The sequence below is a fragment of the Phalacrocorax aristotelis genome, chromosome 7 (assembly GCF_949628215.1).
Source record: "Phalacrocorax aristotelis chromosome 7, bGulAri2.1, whole genome shotgun sequence".
In the NCBI taxonomy this organism is placed as follows: Eukaryota; Metazoa; Chordata; class Aves; order Suliformes; family Phalacrocoracidae; genus Phalacrocorax; species Phalacrocorax aristotelis.
Genome location: NC_134282.1, coordinates 20,341,534 through 20,362,802, shown reverse-complemented (window position 1 = coordinate 20,362,802; position 21,269 = coordinate 20,341,534). Strand labels below are relative to the sequence as shown.

The 21,269-nt window shown below is 39.0% G+C and overlaps 1 protein-coding gene across 4 annotated transcripts in view; it reads left to right on the top strand.

Moving 5' to 3' along the window:
* Positions 1–4,869: 4,869 nt before the first annotated feature.
* The window catches only part of NYAP2 (neuronal tyrosine-phosphorylated phosphoinositide-3-kinase adaptor 2), a 142,223-nt gene continuing 125,823 nt past the window's right edge, over positions 4,870–21,269 (top strand). For 2 of the 4 annotated variants that reach the window (XM_075099202.1, XM_075099201.1), the window contains exon 1: positions 4,870–5,103. In XM_075099202.1, coding sequence (XP_074955303.1) covers positions 4,898–5,103 — 206 coding nt within the window. In that variant the 5' untranslated portion in view covers positions 4,870–4,897. Of the gene's footprint in view, positions 5,104–9,676; positions 9,887–21,269 lie in introns of those variants that run through there. The other 2 variants (XM_075099204.1, XM_075099203.1) reach the window with 1 other exon arrangement.

Genomic DNA, 21,269 nt, shown 5'->3' with positions numbered 1-21,269 from the left:
AAAAAAAGACAAACCAAACAAACAAAAAAAAACCCAAAAAACCAACAAACCACAAAACCACCCTCTGGTGTGGAAGAAGGCAATCAGTGCCTTTGTCATTACTTCAAAAAGCTCCTTCAGTTTAATGTCAGCATTGCCAATTTTCAATGCAGCACAGCTGCAGCTTATGGCTGTCAAGCATGCTGAAAAGCAACTGATATTTTGGGGATCCTCATGTGAATAAGAGGGAGAACTGTGTGTCTGAATATCGAAGTATAGCACTGCTTTGATACTGTGATATGGGGTTGATCACTCCTCATTCTGAATTCAATATTTTTGCACACTGATCATATGAAAAGGAGGTGGTTTTGAGTTTAACCGAGAATGCTGTATGTTTGGCGTCAGAGCAAATAGTTAAATTAGAAGTAAGGCGTGCAACAGTCTTGTGAAGCACAATGCATTATTCTCCCATAGCAATTGTGTCTGAATCAATACAAAGATCTTGAATTTAGTTATGTAAATGTTTCTAGGCAAACCAGTAAGGTGACCGCTTGCCCTTGCCAGTAAACCAGATGCCCTGGCAGGAAAGAAAAAAAAAATCTTGCTTGCTTTACTCCTCCCATGCTGTCAGCCGATTGCGTGGGCCACGACAGTGCAAACTGCTCTGTGCTCCTTTGCCAATGTCCCTCTGATTTAGGGATGCCTGGAAGGGCAAGTGCCTGTGAGTATGATTGTGTGTGGTTGGGTTTTTTTTGCCCCTCAGTGAGGTTTCACACTGTTCGTTTGACCTTTAAAAGGCAAAGTGAACATGTTGGAGAGCTCCTTTGTGTCCTTGCAATCAGGTGAATTTCCAAAAATGTTCATGTTCAGTGAACACTTGCACCAAAGTTTCTCCAATCAATTTCTGCTGACTTCTCAATATGTTGGCCTCAATAGCTAAAATCCAGGGCTTTTCCTCCTCCCCATTGTCTCCCTCTATTCCTTCACAAAGAGGAGGGGAAGAGAAAGGACTGTCAGAAGAATTTCCCAAAGAGAGCAACTCCCAGTCACAATTTTCCAGGGCTGCTTGGTTTCAGAAAACAAAATGCACTGAAAGCAATTTAATTGCAAATACACAGGTGACTCTGCATGGTCCTTGTTACCAGCTAACAAAATACCTGACCATAGTGTGCATGTTAGGGGTACCAAAATGGTGGTGCCTCATATACAGCTTACATTACTTATTTAACAACTTGCATTTGCATATTTTTAATCAAATATAAATGTACTCAAACAGAACACTTGCTTGTACTTGTATGTGCCCTGGCAGATGGCTAGGAATTGCTCACTATCTGAATTTACCAGCCAGCAGAACCTTTGATCAACAGTTGATCAGTGCTGTCCACACATTTTCCAAGGAGGGTGGCAAGGAAGCTATGCATGGGACTCGATGGGCCACATATATTGGTTACAGTCTATTGCAGTTATAAAGCACATAACATAGGTAACTTAGTATCTCTGAAGTGGCATTAATACCTGTAAATAAAATTGGTCCTAGTATGGTGTACAAGGAATACTAATACTGTAAAAATGTTTACAGTAATTAGTTAAGCTTTACATTTTTATTCCCTGTTTAAGTGTAGCATGCACAACTGTCTGATATTAGTAAATGCAATGAGGCTGCAAAATACCATGCATGCCAGAGATAACACAGGTTTTGATCCAGAAAATGCTTGCTACTTGTGTAGATGCTTTTCAGAGTTAGTGCCAGAAGAGCCCATTGAAGGCTATCTGAGAGTCCCCCAGCCCCCCTCTAGGAGTACCCCAAACTGAATTTGGTGTCACGAGCATGCAAGCATCAACAGTCACAGGAAGAGTTCATTAGCTACAGTTGCTCAGTACTGTTGCAGGATTGGACCCCTGTTAGGACAAAGAATATATCTTGATCTATGTATTAAATATTGTGTACATTTTTGTCATTCTGCATGAGTTTAGTAACAGAAAACATCAGTGATAAGTATATAAAGTATCGGTCAGTGCATGCAGCAGAATAAAGGCTTTTTTATTTCAGTCTTTTTGCAACTGGAATGACTTTATCCTCTTGTATGAAAAATAAATATCATAATAAAAGAAGATTCAGCATGTCCTTAAGCATCAGCTCATTTTTGACCTCCAAAAGGAAGAAAACAATGAGCAAAGAAATGCAGTACTGTTGTCATAAAAGAGAGTGTGAAGCAGATGATGTTCTATATGTCTTGGGGAAAAATGGATCAGAACTGCGTTTATTGAAAGCCTGTTGAAGTTTTCTTCAGTATAAAATTTCATATTGTATTTCAGGAGTAAAATCTGGTCACTGGAGAAATCAATGGCAAAACTGCCATTAAGGTTGCTAGGGTGGGGTTTCTCTTGTACAGCTTTATTTGAATTTAATTCAACATATGCAGAAACTAGGCTTTACTAGAAGTCCAAAATGGAAAACATAGTAAAATACCCATCTACTGGGGAGATGGCCTAGACCTATCCATTGAAAGCAGATACCATCTGAGAAGCTCAGAGACAGTCAGGTTAGGGCCATCTGTGGTTTTAGCATTGTTTTTAATCAGAGAGGCTTCATGCTATAGACGGAGGTTCACAGGAAGGGGCTATGGTATCTGGACTTACTTTTCTTAATCAGAAAGGATAGGAACTGGTCTAAAATGATGTCTACTGAGGCATCAGTAACATTGATGGAGTCTGTTTAGTTCATTGTCAGCTTCCCAATTCACTTCTTTGCAGACACTGTGCCATTTATGGTGAATATATAGAAAGGCTCAATGAATATTCCAACCCACTGGAGTTCTAGCTACTTCCAATGTGAAAGCTGTGTGAAATTGCATGTATGCACGCTGAGCTGCACTAAGACCTCCTTCACTGGTTTTACCCTGCAGGGATTAGTAGGAGGTACCTATATCCATGCCTGAAAATACTTTAAGATCAATTTAGTGACCCTAAACATCAGGCTTATGCTCATGTTCAGGCTTAGATGATAAAAAAGGTTGTCTTGGGAGGTGGAAGAGGTGATAGGAGCAGACCCTTTGCATCCTCTGAATCTTCATGATTTTAATAGGTTACCATTGTACAGAAATAATTTTGATACAGAGACATGGAGAACAAGGGGGAAAAATGATTGGTGTGCTTTTTAAGTATTAACCACATGCAGCCAGCTGCTTTTTGCCATTGCTACTTCAAGTGATCAAAAAGAGGGAAAAAAAAAACCTGAAGGTTGGAAAAATATTTCTCTCTCTTCATCCCTTACAGATTGCTCACTTCATGGATGTAAAAGCATTTTGTTCACATGTTCAGGGCTGTGCCTGAAGGCCCAGAGTGGATTGCTAGAATCTATAAGAGATTTAAAATATTTTATTTTGGTTTTTTTTTTGTTTTTCTTTTAGAACCAGTGCCTACCCTGGTCAGAATTTTTCTTATCCAGCAGTGTAATAAAGATTAGAAATACGGTGGTATATTAGGAAATGGAGGAAAAAATTTTGTTGCTGATTACACAGGGACTCTGACCCTAAAATCTGTGTGCAGACAGGATAGTCATTGCCTATTCAATAAGATCGCTTCTAGTTGCAGCGCTGGCGTGGTTCTCAGGCTGATTCCGAGAAGTCACACCATCCTCCTTTGGGGGAGGGAGGGATGCTCTAGTAGTGAAGAAAACATGCCTTAGAGAGCTGACTTCAGCTGCCAGGTCTGCCAGCATGTCACTCAATCATTCTCTGCATCGACTCCTCATTTGTAAGGTGAGGACCGCCCCCCTCACAGGGCTGTGCGAGGATAATGCTACTCAAGATCATAACATCTAAGGACTTTAAGGTAATCAGTATTTAAAATAAGAAGACGGTACAATTCTGTCTTATTGAAGTTCTATTTTACTTGTTTAATAAGTAGTTGATCCAGTCGTATAGAACTTACATAGCCAGTATGTTTCTTGAAATTATACCTTGTCTTTAGTCACCTGTAGTATTTACTGATGTGTCCACACACCAGACTTCTCATGACTCTCAGGGTGTCAGCTGCTGAGTGGGGAGCCTTTGGGGCCTTTCTGAGAGCTTTTAGGCTGCCTGCCAAGGAGCCAGGGGTGACTAGGGATCTAAGCATGTCTGTGCTACATGCTACTTAGGTGGAGGTGCTGTAAAGCCTAGTGTCTGTCATACCTGTGGAAGAAATATGGAAGCTTGGAGAATTCAAGGGCTTTAGAGTTCTGAAGGTCCCAGCTCAACTGGGATTTCTTTGTTTGTTCCTGGAGCTTCAAGCTAACAAGCTGTTTGGCAACACATGACCAGGGTTTATAGGCTCATACCTACGTTACTAAGAAATATAAGAAAATATTTCACAATATTTCTTTCCAGATTTTGAACCTGAAGAACAGTCTGAACTTTTTTGTTCCAAAAAATGGAACAGTATTTTCCACCTGAACTTTGGAATATCCTGCAGAATAGGAATTTTTTCTGGTGACCTGCTCTGGTGCAGCTTTATCTGAACTGCAAAAAGGACCTGCTGTCCTGGGATGGAAGCCTTTTCAGTCTAATTCAAACTGAGACTCAGGGAGATTAGTGCCGTTGCAACTGAAGGGTATTAGGAAGAGGGAAAGGTTGGGAGAAAACCTTTTTGGGATTTGATCAATGTGTAACTGGATGGATCTGCTTCTCTTGAAAGAAAAGACTCTTGGTTTTTGTCTTCTCTTGTCTCAAATAATGTTGTTCTGTGTTCTGAACTGCTTTATTTATTATCCTTTAGGCAGGAGAATGTCTAAAAATTGTCTCTTACTGAGATGTTAATTACAATTGACACAATCTCGCTATCATAAACCATAAGCTATTTTCCCACTGATTAAGGTATTATGTGTTTTTTAACCTGCAGGAAACGTTGCTTTCCTTTGTTCATTATCTCCTGCAAGATGATGAGTTCTAATCAAGAGGAGGTCACTTTGGGCGCTTTTCTCCAGTATATTGAAGATATGGGGATGAAGGCCTATGATGGCTTGGTTATACAGAATGCATCAGACATTGCTCGAGAGAATGATCGCATGAGGAATGAAACAAACCTGGCTTACTTGAAAGAAAAGAGTGAAAAACGCCGAAAACAAGAAGAAGCAATAAAACGGTAAATATTTTGACAAAAGATGAGTGGTCTGGCAGAGTGAATGAACAGTGAGGGACTCAGTCTCAGATATGGTAAATATGTGTAGACCAGTTCATTTCTAAGCAGCTTGCTGGTAAAAGCAGTATAGACCATTGGCCCATGTCAGGCTGCAATTGCACATGTTTTACATTGTGTAGATATGATGCTGAATGGTTCTACCTCCCTCAACAGAAGAGGGTATTCCTATCCAAATGTATTCAGTTTGAGCATGTGTGGCATCTTCAGCAGGTGTGATTTGTAACAAAAAGTTTAGGTGTTTGGAATAAGAGATGTAGATCCAACAAAAAATAGGTCCTCTTCCACATAGTGCTTTTAGATGGACAGTGTATACTTTGTGCAAAGATATATTGGTGTGTGAGCTCTTGTAAAACAGGGACAGCCACACAGATTGAAATAAACTCTCCGTGAGTTGATGTTTCAAGTCTGATAAATTTTCAAAACTCTCTAATCGCTGTCTGAGTTTTTACAAAAAAAGTCTGTTATTTATTATTTCCTCACTATTCTGCATGCTCTGAAGTCAGTAAAAATATTGCAATCATTTAAAATAAAATGGATCAAGCCCCTGATGGGCAGAGCCCTGTAATAGCTCTTCTTGAACAATTCCATCGATTTTAATTGACAGTTAATGAGAGGAGCACTCACATGACCTGGCCTCTTGTGCCAATGGATAGCAATGAAATCTCTGCAGCCTCTTGGAGAGGAAAAGAAGGTTGAACAGCATAGGTATAACTATTTATTATATACACATTTGCATACAAAAAATTGTGTTTTCTTGAGGAGAGGGACAAATTGTGTAATACAAGTAAATAAATGTTCCATCTAAATGCTAAACTTTTATGCATAAAGGGATGGCTTGAGCACAAACTGATAGGTCCTTTGAATATTTTCCCCCAGCGTGAATATTCTGCATTTCAGTTTAAGTGATTAAATTTTATCCTATGTCTTGGGTACTGTACATCCAGGTATAATAGACATGCTGTGTTGTGAATGTTCCAGCAATGCCTTGGTAGTCTGGAAATTTTGATGAAATGTTTAAAGCAAAAGAGCAACACATGTAGTCTGAGAGAGGAGGGACAAGAAATGTAAAGCAAAATTATGGCTGCTTTACGTTCCAGGAAGTAGAATTTTTTGGATTGTCACTAATTTGGTTGGGGGGATAAGAGTAATGTGAAGTTAAGGTGAATAATGAGAGCCCATGCAATGCGTATTTTCATATCTTCTGGACTATTATCTTGTCAGCTTAACTTCTGGGTGATGTTTAGGGGGATTCAAACTATTGGAGAGTCAAAGGCATAGCTTGATTGCCGCAGGAGCCATACTATGCACAACATCATGAGAGAAAATGTTTGTCCTTGCAGAAGATTAATGTAGGAGGGATTTTTTTGGTTTGTTTTGATTTATGCTGGATATGCATTTTGTTTCATAGCTGCCATCTTTGTTTAGTGTTCACCTCTCTCTTTTGATTACTGAATAACTATATAAACTTCAAAATTTCCAAGAGGAAAGGGTAGGGAGACCCAGCTCAAAATATTTCTTAATATGATGGAGAGGCAAGTTAAGTTCCAGTTACATGAAGCAGAGGAAGAATTTGAATCTGTCTTACCTGCTAAGTGAGTGCATACAAAAGTGCTAGTCAATAAATTGCTATTTCAAAGTAGTGAGATGAAGAGTACTTTCTCATCTTACATTGCTGGCTCTTGCCCAGTGAGGAAAATAATAATAATAATAAAAAAAAACCACAAAACCAAAATTTGTAAGTATTCTGAATTTAGTGAAACTTCACTAATTGATTAATGTAAAATTGTCTGGAAAAATAAATTCCCCAGTCTTTGTAGCAACTTCTTAATTTGACGATAAACTATGTTAAGCTGTTGATGTGTACAGATGTATTTAGAATATAGTCATCAGAGCTGACAGCTAATTAGGCTGTGCTCTGGCTAACCTGTTTACATGCAGTTTAGTACATGTGACCATAAGGGTCACTAAGTGCCAGAACAGGTTTTGTTATGAGTAAGCTTCTTGAGGCATGAGAGAGTACATTGTGGACCTACCTGGTTCTTTACAGTCCTCTAGCCAAGCTTCTCTACCTAATCTGAATGGCGGTAACAGTACTTCCTACCTTGTGGTTGGTTTGTGTGGTTCTGTTTATTGATCTTGGCAAAGTGATTTGATGAAGAGCTCTGGATAAGTGCAGATGATTTAGGGCTGAGCCAAACCATTAAATTCTTGCTCTTGCTAAACTGAGATCACTGAGAACAGTGCTGTGCTCCCCAGATACAGCGTCAGAAGACACAAGGAAGATTACCAGCAATACAGTGGGTTTATCAGAGGAACAGCGTGTATATATATATATGTGGACTGGAGGCATCAACATTTCTTGGATATAGTGCTCTTCTGTGGGAAACCATGTTTGCAGTGGTGCCCTCTTCTTCCTCCCCACTTGGCTTATCTCAGTAACGTTGAGAGGGGAAACAATATCCATCTGAGGAAATGAAGTAGCAAAAACACCTTAAGAAATCTTGGAAAATGCTGTATTCAAGTCTTTTTCTCTGTCTTTTTCTTGTGTAAACTTGGAGAAGGAAGATGACATATTTTTGATCAACCCTTCATTAGGAAAACTAAAAGCAATGGCAGACTAAGGGAGAACATCTGATTTAACTACAGAAACCATGATGTCTGAAGTCACTTAGGCTGATTGCAATTGAGCCTTCTCCCTGTAGTAACCTCCAGAGATTGATGCAAGACCATGTTGTCTATTGAAACACAGGAAAGGTAAAGCAGAATTATTGATTTCTTCTTTGTTCTGTACTATTTTCCTTATGCCTTTACCTTACCTTGGTGGGGTTTTATATTATCCCTGATTCCTGATAGTGTGGCCTGGTTTGCAAGTGGTGCACATGTGCAGTGATAACAGTGTTACCAGTCTGGAAACTATCAACAGCTAAAAACAATCTCCGTAGCAACAAGGGAGTCATCCCCTGTGATTAACCACAGGTAGATTTTGAGCAGGAGAGGGACTTCCAGCAAACACCCTCTTTTGCTTGTAGGAATCAAAATAAAGCATCTATAAGTCTTTGGCACCTAGTGAAAATTACCTAATAGTCAAATTACTGAATTTTTGAGAATCTATTCAGTTTTAGTGTTCAGGGGGTCTCTTTTAGAAGAAGGCTGATCATGTATATTAACAACATAGTAATGAGTAATTTATTATCTAATAAAGTGGTGGTATTCACACACAACACTATTTGGAAGCAGCTGTTATTTACCTAAATCATCTCGTAACCATGCTGAATGACTTAAAATTTCATTGAAATACATTAGTCTGAGCAGTTTGGAAACAAGATCTGAAAAATGACCTTACAAACAAACAAAAAAAAGGCTGTTTGATTTTATGTTTTTGCCTTCCTCAGGATACATTTTGTTGTGTTTCTTCAGTAGCACTGATGTACCTTCAGTGTGATTGCTATCTCATCATGTGTTGTTCTGATAGGTTAATTGTGGGGAAAAATGTATAGAGCTATTATATATTGCAGGGGATAAAACACATCATTGGAAAAAAACCCCGAGTAGTCTTTGTCTGATATTGCTGAGCTGAGTCAGCTGATCTGATCTGAATTTCTGACCTAATTTTAGTATGGTACTTAGCGATCATGCAGAGAAAATAAGGTTAATGTGCTGATCAGTAGCTGAGAGTAAGCCACAATAAATATCTTAGTATATATCTATTTTTAGGCCTAATTTCTGACCTTTTTTCTTCCATCTTTTACTTGTGTGGTCTCACTACTTGATCATTCACTACTTGGCTGTTCAGGCAGCTGTGTCGAGACCAAAAGAACATACTGGCATATTGCCCACAGAGCTTATAAATTGCAAATAAAGTTATGAAGCAGTATCATTTTCACTGGCAATAAAGTTGCAGTACTCTGAGAAGTACATTTGCCATGATACAATATCTGCCATAGGCAGTGTTTCTGGGAACAGAAGGTAGATTTGCCTCAGCTGTTACTGGTGCCAGGGAAAAGGTGAGTATTTTGAGTTTATATAGGGCATCTGTTAGAATGAGCAGTTGCTTTCTGACTCATCCACAATTGAAATACATATATTTAGATTCTTTATCTCTATTATACATAGTCTTCTTGTGGATACTTCACCAGTGCTTTTTTTAATTGTATAAATACAAAAATCTTGTTAAGAAACAAATAATAAACCCTCTTCCTCCTTTGAAGACTGAGACATTAATCATAGGGAGTGGCTGGGGTTGTACACTTTCATAGGAGATGTATGCTTTCAAAGTTTTGGCTTCTAGTTTTAGGTGTCATTTAAGCTACTGTTTCTGTCAGGAATGTCATCATTTTGATTTATAACACTATGAAGATGTGACTGCTCTGGTGTAATGCTAATGTGTTAGCAGGCATGAGTTACTACCTGCTAAACCCTGGACTTAGCCATCAAAATATTTATTTCTGCTTCAAATGGTTTCACTGACTTGTAGCTCATTCCCAGCACCTAAAAGGCTCTGTGGAAAGCCTTGTTTCTGCTTGTTGAGGGCAGTATCCAGACAGATGCTGTCAAGAGGAGGAGCTTTTAGGAGCACTGTTCTGTGCTAAAGCTAGCAGAAATGGGCCAGCCAGCCAGTGGCAGAGTTAAGCTCTTGTAATAAAGAAGGAATTGTAATGAACAGCTGTTATCCTAACCTCTCCTTCCTTTGGCAAATCAAATATTGAAGACTAACCAATCGGCAAAAGTAAGATAATATTTTTCTCTTGCTCTATTTCGGGTTTTTTTTGTTAGGTTTTTTTTTAAAGTGTGGAAGTAATAGAATTCAGGTATTATCCGTCTGTAGTTTTCTGTAGCCTCTGTCTTTGGGTTCCTTCATAAACAAGACACAAGTTATGTGGTTATGTGTCCTTCAGCTAAAATGTTAAGCGTTATCAAGTGTGGGTTACAGCAAGCAAATAAAAAATAATTTATTTGCATGAGATTATTCATTGCCAAAAGCTCTGTTCAGCTGGGAAAATGTGTATAATCTTAGAGTATATGGGCATGCTGAGGTGTTTCTACCAAAAGATTTCTACCAGAGTCAAAAATAACCTAAGCAAAATAATTTCATTATGAACTTGCTGTTTATAATAATGTCTTGAAATCAGAAGAATAGGTAAAAGAATGCTTAAAGTAATGTATCTTCTTTTTCTTAACACTTGTCTGTAGTTGAAGTTTTGAGTAGTGAACTACACATTCCTAATTTTGGAAGAATGCCTACACTTATTAGATTACAATATGCTTACAGCCAGGCCTCAAGAAAAATGTGAAGGAAATGCAATAAGTGTTTTGGGTTATGGCGAGGGGCTAGGCTGAAATACCTGCAAGCACATTATTGAGGTGTTACAGACTTGTGAACTTGTTCTTATTACATAGGTGTGTCTGTGTGGGTCTTTCGTGGCGTTTTCTGTGGTGTTTTGTTTGGTGGGGTTTCGTTGTTTGTTTGGGTTTTTGTTTGGTTGTTTTTTTTCTGTTCTTAATTCACATCTAAGTTCACTCAGTGAATGTGATTTTTGGATATGAGGTCAGTGGTGTGTGTTCCTTTAATCAAAGGGTATGTGTTATGAGGAAGCTTAATTGTGGCACTGGCTGTTTTCCTTATCTCCCTCCTGGACATGTTGCATACTTGTTTCATCCTAGATTAAATTATTGCTGTAAATACCACCTTTATGGTGGAAGGGGCTGATGAGGTGTAATAGAGACTAATTTTAATATGATTTCAAAACCTCTCATGAAATTATCATAGGGTGTCTTTTGAAGTTGTCTTGACATAGAAAGAGTAGCATTGATAGGTTTTTTTTCCATGAAGAGTACGTAAAATGGTTGTGCAGTCAGTGACCTCCAAATGTATTTTTGTTGCATTTATAAGAAAACAGATGTGATGATCTAGCCAACAAATCCTCCCTTCCAAATGCTCATATCCATATGGCTGCCTGTATTATTGCCACACAAAATAAACAACAGACACAATGCAAACTACATTATATTGCTGTTGCTGTTATTCTGAGTTTTATTTTAGGACAGTCATACAACAAATGTCATTTAAAATTTACCATAGGGACTGATAGCCTGCTTGGTAATCCCAAGTACCAAGGAAATAAAGCAGAAATCCTTAACAGTTTACTATCTAAATCCCAATGTTATTTTCAACAAATCTTCCATGATCTTAGGGCTCCTGCCTACAACTTTTACTCTTTTGGGGGGATGTTATATGATCTCTTTCCCTTCATCATTCCACAAATTGCTTAGCTGTATACTAGCCCAACAGGTAAGCAGATGTATTTTTGCTCAGGATTCATTTGCTATGAATAAAAAAGCATAAATTGGAATGGTGGGGTCATAGAAAGCCCAGAGGACTTCTAAATAGTTTACAAACCCCTTTTCTTCTTGTAAAAATCCGGCCTAAGTGACTGTGCTATTGATATTCGCAGGCTGTCTGACCACCTGTGCGGATGAGTGAACTGGCCTTGCTCCAGTTCAATTTGGGTGTGTGTTCCCATACAGCCTACAGGCTGGTGCCTCCTTGGCAGACTGAGTCATTCTGGGGGAGATCTGTTGTACCACTGGGAGACAGTCCTTGACATACCATTGCCGAAAGTTGCTGGCAGGGGAGCGGGGTGGGGCAGTGGTATATGGATCTTGAAGTCCAGGTTTTAGTCATTTATTCCCACTCCACTTTTATTTCTAGTTGTTTGTTTGTTTTAAACTTTATTTTTATTACTCTTTAACTGTAGGATGTGGGATTGTAATTTTAACCTGGTAGTGAAAATTATCCAGCACTGCCTCTAACAAAAAGCCCCCCTTAGCAAGACAGAGATGTGTGTAGAGCTGTGGGGAAGGTGATATTTTGCACAACCCTCTAGGGTTCTGGTGCTGCTGCTATTTCTAGTCAAAGATTTGCATTTGCTTGGAAAATGTCTTCAAGTATGTTATTAAATTGCATAGAATAGAGCAGAAATAAATACAATCTGTTATTGTGAAGACTGGATTTAAAAAAAAGGAAGACAGTTTTGAAGCACGCCCAGATAGAGTCTTTATAACTAATTTAGGTTGGACTTCATTAATGGATAAATACATTCGGTAAAACAGCACAACTAATATGCCACGTAACATTAATAATGTCTAACCCAGGACTGCTGGCAAAATTGAACCATTGATCTGTTCTGGTTCAAGGCTTCCAGTAACCAGAAAGTACTCCATGCTGAAGTTCACTGACACCTGACAAATGTTTTAATTGTCTGTGACCTGAATTAAGAACTCATGTTACAACCTGAAGGACAGATACTTGTACAGAAGACATGCAGCAAGCAGTCTCATGACCCACAAGTAGCAAAACTGCAGCTAGCCACACTCCTACATGTGCAAACATGCAGGTTCAGCCACATGCACCTTGGAAATTCTGCTGAAACTGTCTGTAATAAACACTGGGAACATGCAGCACCGGTTGAGAACCCATCAGGACTGAAGGTCTGTGCTAGCGTTAAAATGATACAAGTGAATCTTCCTGTGCCTTCAGGAAAATCCATTGTTTAACAATACCTGTTCATACAGTTGAAGAAAAACAAACATGTTCTTTGAGCAAAACAGCTCAGTGCATTGCTCTTTCCAGGGCCATAAATCACAGCTCTATTTTGCTGTCGTTAATAATAATAGATTTCTTCATGCCCCACCCAGCTGGCAGGAATTTACTCCCTTTGCGTGTTCTCCTTCTCAGCACCCTTCTGACAGGCAATGCATGCTTTTATTTATTTATTTATTTTCCTCCACAGGAAAGCACAAACATAGCATGGTGCTCAAGAATGTAATTGGGATGTTTATTTTCTTAGACTAAAGAAGAGATTCTGCTCTTGGGTATACGGTTATGCCCTTGAAAGCAGAGAATACCAGTACCGACCACCTCTGCAGCAGCAGCAGCTGGTGGTGGGCATCTTTTTGCCGAGTTATGCTACATCAGTGGCTAAAATTTGTATGAAAACAGGAATGTGCATGTGTACTGGTAAGATTTTTATGCTGTTGATTAAAAATGAGAGTATGGAGAGATTAGAGAGGAAATGGATTGCAGAGACATTACTAGCTGTAGGTTTCATAGTTAATTTGAGACTCCTTTTATTTTTCCTTCTGGCTTTCCACTCTAATTTGTCTTGTAATTCTAAGTGAAGTCAATTTAAAAATATTTTTAAAAAGCAAACAAACAAACAAAAAAACCCACAAAACAAAAATCAAAACAAAAAAATCCAACCAAACAAACCCAAAACCAACCAACCAAAAAAAACCCCACCATGTGGAGTGTGTCCTCAGCACTGGGCTGTCATCAACAATATAGAGCCAGCAGCCATCTGCTGTGGCAAGAGGCTGTGGCAGAGCTGGTGTGGGTGAGCACCGCTCAGCCCTCCGGAGAGCCCCACTCAGCCGGGGGTGGGCAGTGCCCGTCAGCTGCTCGGGGTGAACCCTGCAGCTCCCCGTGCGAGCTGCCAGGAGCCTGTGAATGAGCAAAGTGAGCTGGTTTGGTCCCACAGAAGGCAGTCATTAAGTGGAATTGTTTTTTATTTTATTTTTTATTGCTCAGTACCCAAGGACCCCCAATGGAAATTAGATTCCTCTGCAACACTAACCCAGCGCACACATGCAGCACAAAGGCAGCTCACAGCGTGAGCTGAAATTGTACCCAACAGGTGACTAAAGGGACAGCTGAAGAGCTAAGGGACTGCTCATTTCCTTCCCTATATTAGTACAGCAAAGAATAAACTGACGTGTATCCCCAGTGGTTTTGATGAATTACATCCAGCAGTACTCTCTGAAAGCTAGAGAGAAACAAACATTTCCAATAGACTCCGGCAGATGCTTCTGGAACATGTCGAGATTGAGGGCCACAGTCAGCTAAAACCCACAGAAATATTCCTGCCAGCAAGCGTGTTACTTGACAAAACTGTAACATTTTAAAAGATCAAAAATGAGAGTAACTGTCGGGTTTACCATAAATTAGTAAGATTTACCTGAGTTTAATCCATTTCTCCTTTTGGTGGATTATATAGGGTGTATCTCACCAGTAGATCCTCTGCTAGCTGAGGGCACTTTAGTTATTAAGTTGAGATCACATGTTAGGAGCCATTAAGTGAATTGCTTTGTACAGCCTTTCCCTGAATGCTAGGGCAAATGCAGTATTTCATACCCTTAGCTAATTTCATGCTGTAATTTAATTTCTGAAACATACTTTTAATTGAATCTTTAAAGACAAAAGGAAACTGCTGAGTCCTTTAGTATTGCAAAAGAGATTGTTTAAAAATGTAGCCCATCTAGAGAATAATCTTCTATAATTAAACATAAAGTTTGTTTTGCTTCTCTGCATGCAGCTACGGAGAAGCAAATTCCTGCTGTCTGCAGAAAGCTCAGGGCTGAAAGAGGGGTATTGGGGAATGTGAGAAGTTATTTATCTTATGTCAGCTTTGTAACTCTGACATGAGACAATCCTGCAGCCCTCCACAGTGTGCAAGTCTGAATAAGTAACCAAAGAGAGGCTAATTAAAAAATTAGTCTGCTAACATCAAAATCACATTAGTAGGAGCTCTGACTAGTGATCTCATTTTTCTAATTTTTGGTAATGAGATGAACTTGAGAGAGATGTCAGCAATTTTGTAATAAACAAAACCGAGTAGCACAACAGAATCAGTTATTTGCATCTTGAAACTGCATCCATTATTTTAGTGGTTAGATTTTTATATTCATCTTCCATAAGCAGAGAGATTCAAGGTAGTTTCAGTAAAAATCCATATAATCTGTTATGCAATTTTGTTATGGGAGAAACATCTTGATAGGATCAGTAGTGGTGCAGGTCTTCAATTCTATGGACATCCGATTAAAAATAATTACAATCAACGCTAAATGCAGCCCACTAACGGAGAGGAAATCCTGGAGCATCAGTTTGTGTTTTAATGTTCTGATTCCTTTAAATCAGCAAGTGATTTGCAATGGAGATTTTCCCTTTTATTGCTATTGGAGAAAAATCTGTGATACACAGTGGAAGTGAGATGTGTATGGGGACATGAAGAATGTAAGTGGAGTAAAAAGCATAAGGTTAGGAAAGAGAAAGATCTGAAATTAACCCATGAAGCCCCAACACAGTGACTTCTAATAAAGGGAAAGAACAAAAGCAACATCTTGTTCTTTACTTGCTGGGAGCGCTCTGCACTTCAAGATGCCCTGAGTTGATAGTAATTACAGGCATCAATGGTGCTGCAGGTTTTGAGAGCAGCCCCATGTAAGTGATGGAAGAGTTTGGAAGCCAGTGTAGGTGCAGGGGGAATCCACTTGGCTTTAACTCAAATTTAATTTTTATTTGGTCTTCTTGCTCAAAGGAAATATTGAGAAAATCAATTGTCTTTTTCAATACAGGTTATCTCTTTTCAAGCACTTCTACAACAAGCATGGAGGCAAAGGGCTAACTTTTATTAAAACTTCCAATTGCATTGAGGTCTGCCTGGTCTTATGTAATTGCTCAGAGACTTGGGCACTCACTCTTAATGGTTAGGCTCCTTGTAAGTTTTTGCTTGAAGGTTGTTTGTTGCGCAGTATCAGAAGTTATTTCTGGACTTGGATATCTTTTCTCTTGGAGCAGTAACACACATAAAAATCACCTGAACATATATTAAATGCTGAAGGTCAAGGTATGCCAAGGTCTTTGGGTATTTCATGGTAGACCATAGTGAGGTTCCTTAAAGGGCAGAATGGTGTGCCTCAGTCAGGTAAAATGGTCCTATGGCTGCCCCTACAGGAACAGAATCATCTCTATAAACCTGGCAAGTAGCTCCAGCTGTATCCTGTCACAGAGTTAGTGATGGCAGCCCATACAATTCCGGTCTCCATCAGCCTGTTGTGTTAGCAAGCTGCTTAATTTGGTACCAGAGGTTAAAACTCTGATATGTTTTCTACCTCAGTATCAGGAACATCTTTCACACGAATCCCTTGTGTTGATTCTCAGCCTGTGGATTACCACATAAAAAACCAAAATGACTGAATTTTAGAGTTGTTTTGAATGCTTTTTGTTATTACACTAGAACAATTGTTCCCCGTTCTTCTCTCTAGCAGTTATATCTGTGTTTTGAGGGCTGAAGCAGAAATACAATTTTCTGTATATTTAAACAGAGAAGTATACTGAAATTTACATACTGCAACATGTGCCAAATACACAGCTGCTTTCAAAGACTGAACTGAAAGCATTTGTGTTACATGGCCATTGTTTTGAGATTAAAAGATTTTAATCAGCATATCACAAATACCAGTTAAGAGATAATTTAAATTGTTTCAGCCTTACATCTGAACTGTTAGGCTAAGCAAAGTGCAGCTTTTTTTCCTAGGAAATCATATTCCTGCATTGTTAATCTGAATTCTGCTACGTCTGTGATGAAGCAGATCAAGAACTGCATATATACTTGCCATGGCAACCCCTGTATCACATGACACACACTAGTTCAGCCTAAGAGCTTCATGGCTTATTAAACAGGCACGCACAGACCCAGACACACACCATTTTGCCATGTGACTGCTCTAGCCCTGGCAGCTTTTTAAAGGGAAACTATATTTAAGCATCATAGTGTTTTCATCAGCATCATCTTGCCCAAGTTCCTTCTTCTTTTAGATTCTGTGTGTTGGGTTTTTAAAAAGAATGGGTGAAGGTTGACAAGACTCTGCTTATAGGTATTTTCTTCTGTTTGTATTTCATTTAGGGGAAAAAAATCTATGTGTAAAGATTAAATAGTGGGGTAGGGTTTTATTTATTTATTTATTTTTAATTTGGAAATGAAGGGGCTTTTGGTGCAGTTGAGTGAACAATACTCTGCTTTTTTGGACACTTTTTCTGCTCTCGCCTCCTGTGGGCTTTTGCTAGATTTCAGGAGAGTAAATGAGGACAGAGTGAAAAAGGCCTTGGTCCATTCCAGTATCAGCAAAGCATTCCCAAAATATTTGCCTGAAAACACCTTTGCTCCTTGCTGTTTAAGACACTTCCTGTTAGACCTGATGATGATGATGACAATGATCTCTAACTCCTGACCCAGCAAAATATAGCCTGATACAAGTTTTTCCTAATGTTGCTTGTTTAAAAGGAGTTATTTGTGGCACTCGCTTAGCAAATCTGAGGGGCTGCAACCTCAAGGGAATGAGAGGTGGTGAGCAAAGAGAAGTAAGAGGTGGGGCTGGAGTTGAGCAAGTTTGGCTGTCTGCCCCTTAACGTCCCCAAAGGAAAGAACAACAGAAATGCAGTCTTGTCTCGATTCCATTGCTAAAGGGCAGGCGCAGAGAATGCTGCTGCTACTGGTGTCACCTCTGCTGCCCACTGGCGCTGTTTTTGAGGAGGAGCACACTTGTAGCTCAGAGAAGAGCTGCTGGGAAAACAGGTTCTTTACCAAAACACCATGCAATGGAAAGGAATCCCTTTCCCATTCTGTTTACCTTTCCTCTATCGGATGCCTGATTTGAAGTGGCATGTTTTTTCTTTCTCATCTAGTTGGAACCTGACGTTTTTGTGGCAAGGGCTTCATTTGAGCCCAGATACATTGCCAGGTGTCTGACTAAAATGGAGAATAACACTGCACAGCAACAACACATTGTGAAAAGACTGTATTAGTCTTAATTAGTAATTACCCCCCAAACCCCCTAAGTTATTTAGTTTCCTATATCCACTGTGCAGATGCAATTTACGAAGAGTTAGAGAGAGGCTGACCCTCAAGTTCATGTGCTGAAATTAATCATTTTTGTGAGTTATGTTGTTACTTTTGAACTTAAGGAAAATCTATTTTCATTGTCCGGTTCCATTCTGTCAGATTTTCATCTTCATTTCCCAAGTAATCAGTCAAGGTGCAAAGACTTATAATTAAAGCTATTCAGCAAGAGACTGCTGGTTCCTTGTGTTCTGTTTCAAATTAGTTTATTCTTTGGTTACCATTTTGGAGATGATCCATGATAAGGGAGCAATAACTTGTTTGGACATTAATTAAAGAGGTACCTGTACGTAAATTGACCATTAAACAGAGAAGCAGTATTATATTCATTATTAAGGATACAGATTAGAAAGGTGTTCTCTTCTGAAGTGTGCACCGTGCATCTCTGACAGCAATTGTACAAGGATTCTAATGCAAAATCAGCATTTGAGTAAGAAGACATTTTTAGATGGTGTGTAATAAAAAGTCTTTTAGTGGGATAAGGTATTTTACATTACTGTTTTAACTGTATTTTATGACAGTACTGATTTTTCAGCATCTCTAACTACTTTGTTACTAATACCTGCTCTTATATTATTAAGAGGGAAGGGAAGGGGAACTTAGAGATCACTTCTTTCTTATGAAGGCACCCTGAACAAAGGCCCTGCCCACTCCACTGAAACGTAGTAAAGATTTTTACAACCCCTCCTAGCAGTGTGCTACCACTGCATAGTCCTAGGCCTGCAGAAGTGGAATAGTGGCAGCAATATTTCCCCTTTTGTGTGCAGTGAAAGAAGTGGTTTTTCAGAATTCCTTCATGCCTACAAGTCGGATTGCATTTTCAAGAGATTACTGAAAATAAATCTTTTCTGAAAAACTGGCCCAAACTTGTCTTCTATTCCAGAATTTCAAATTTCCTTTCTTCAGTTAAATAATCAGGAGTTTTGCTATCTAAAGGTTTGTATTTAAGCCACAGGTTTCTAGATTGTGTTTGTTGGCAGTTACAGCAGTGGAAGAGGCTATTTAGGCTCATGACAAAATATTTTGACTAGCCTCTTCCTACTTACTCATTTGTTTGTCCTCGGTATGTTTATTATGAATTATCTTCCCAAGAGATTATAAACAAGATGGTAGTTTTCACTAGGTGATCTTTGCTGTCATTTAATGATGGGCTGATCCATGAGGTTCTGTACAAAAGGGGATTGTCAGGCTGGGACTAAAATTTTTGGAAATAATGTCATTACCACAATACATCATAAAAGAAAAGCCCAGTAACTTCATTGCAAGATAGTTAAGGTTGCTAAGAGACAGAATGTAATTATCTGCCAATTTTTTTATGATTCCCAAACACTTAGAAGGGTGAGAGCTGTTGACTGCCCTGAATTCTAAACTATGCACAAAATAAGCCAAATGCATTCTGTTGTCAAATGCAGTTTTAAGGGCATCTGAAAATGACACAACAGCTTTAAGTTTGACCTGTGGGGTTTTCTTTCTAAATGTATGATATCAGTTATTTTCGTTTCCCTCTCACTCTGGAAATCTACATATAGTGCATGCATTTTGACTGATAATACAGGAAATGTGAAAAAAAAATATATAGAAACATACCATTTTTCTAGAAAAAGACTTACAGCTACACTTTCTTGAAAATGCTATGTTCTTACCTTAATAGTAGCAATATTCTGAATACAATTCCTGTATTATGTGTTTTATTCCTGTATTATGATTCCATTATTGATATATGCCAGTGTTAATTTAAGGTTGACCACCATGAGTCATTGACTCATTTTATGTTTCTTTTTCTAAAATGTTTTGTGTTGTGCTGGCTCTTTGAGATAAGTACTGCAATTTGTTTTGGGTGCAAACTAAGTTTGTGACACAATGAAGTTTACGTTTCTCTGTGTCACTGTGGCTATTATGTAGACAGTATAAGATTCATACCATCCTAAGTTATTCATTTTCTTGGTTTTAAGGGCATGCATCTGGTAAATTAAGTACAGGCATTAAAAGGAGAGAGAGGTTTCTCCCTCTCTTTTCAGAACGGTAACTTCTTCCATTGCTTTTTCTTTAATGGAAATAAAGATTCATTTTCAGCTAATGTGAAACACTAACTGTGAAATTTAAGAACTCACCACAATACTGAAGGAATAAGCACTCTGGCCAGCCTAATAGTAAGCTCAAATCTGAACTGGTATTCAGACAGTAGCTCTGTCCATACAGGTGCATTATTGTTTTTTGGGCTGTTGCTCTGGGAAGGTTAGGGCAGAGGGTTGTCCTGGAGTGTAGCCTTTGCCCTCTGCACCTTGCCCCAATGAGGGCTGTGATTCCTTCTGTTCACTGAAGTTCATCAGGATGGATGAAAGTAGATGTTTTCACCAAGCTTCAGCATAGCCAAACTGCAGGTCACTTCCCCAGAAAAAAATGTCCCAGAAACACTTTACCTGCCAAGCCCTTTTTTTGTAGATGCAGGTAACCTCTCACCTCCTAGCTTCCAACAGTGGAAGTCAGCATCGGGTAGTTGGAGGATTAAGTCTCGGTTGTCCTATTAAGAATGACATGTGCTGACTGCTCTCGAAAGCTGCCTCCTAGGCCACAGGAGCACAGCAAGGACTTTCTGGTGGTTGCTTCTTTTCTCTTTGGGGTCCCAGTGATCCACTGTTCGCTCCCATGTATAACATAGACAAAATGGCATGCTGCCTTAAGAAAAGGAGCCAAGCCTCTGCTGGTGAAGGGCAGAGGGAAAAGCTTTGTCACTGGGTGATCTCTTTTGACTGCAAAACCACATGTGTTGTGCCTGGGTGCAGAAAGCTGCAAGAGTAAGGAGATGCCTTTCCATGAAGGGGTTTTCTGCAAATTTTTGGTTTGTTTTTGTTTTGTTGTTGTGTGATGAACTTTTTTTCTACACCACACTAAACATGTAGTCAGGGAAAATAAAGTGTCATTTAAATAACATTCCTTTACAGATTTCAACCTCTAGATGCACAATTGTCAAGGTGAGAAAGAACTGAACCTGAAACTTTTCCCCACCTTTGAACAGTCTGAATCTCCTAATTTCTTTCTCATTTTCATTTTTCAAAAATCACTTTGGTGTGTTCTTCGAGAGCAAATGAAATACAGTTACAAAAGGCAAAAAGGGAGATTGGTTGTTTTCAACCTTTTTTGCCCCTTTCATGCAAATGAGGGGGAGGAAAAGCTTTATTCAGTCTTTAATGGCAAGGTCATCAGAACTGCATATTTATTGTAGACCTCCTATTATAAAGTGCTTTGTAAAAGACTGGGATAAACACTTTAATGATGTTGTTGGCACTCTGAATAAGGTGATGCTATGTGTACCTTGCTGTTTCTTTGGCACACAGATTTTCCTAAACTATTTCTAATTTTGCTGTCGGTAATCAC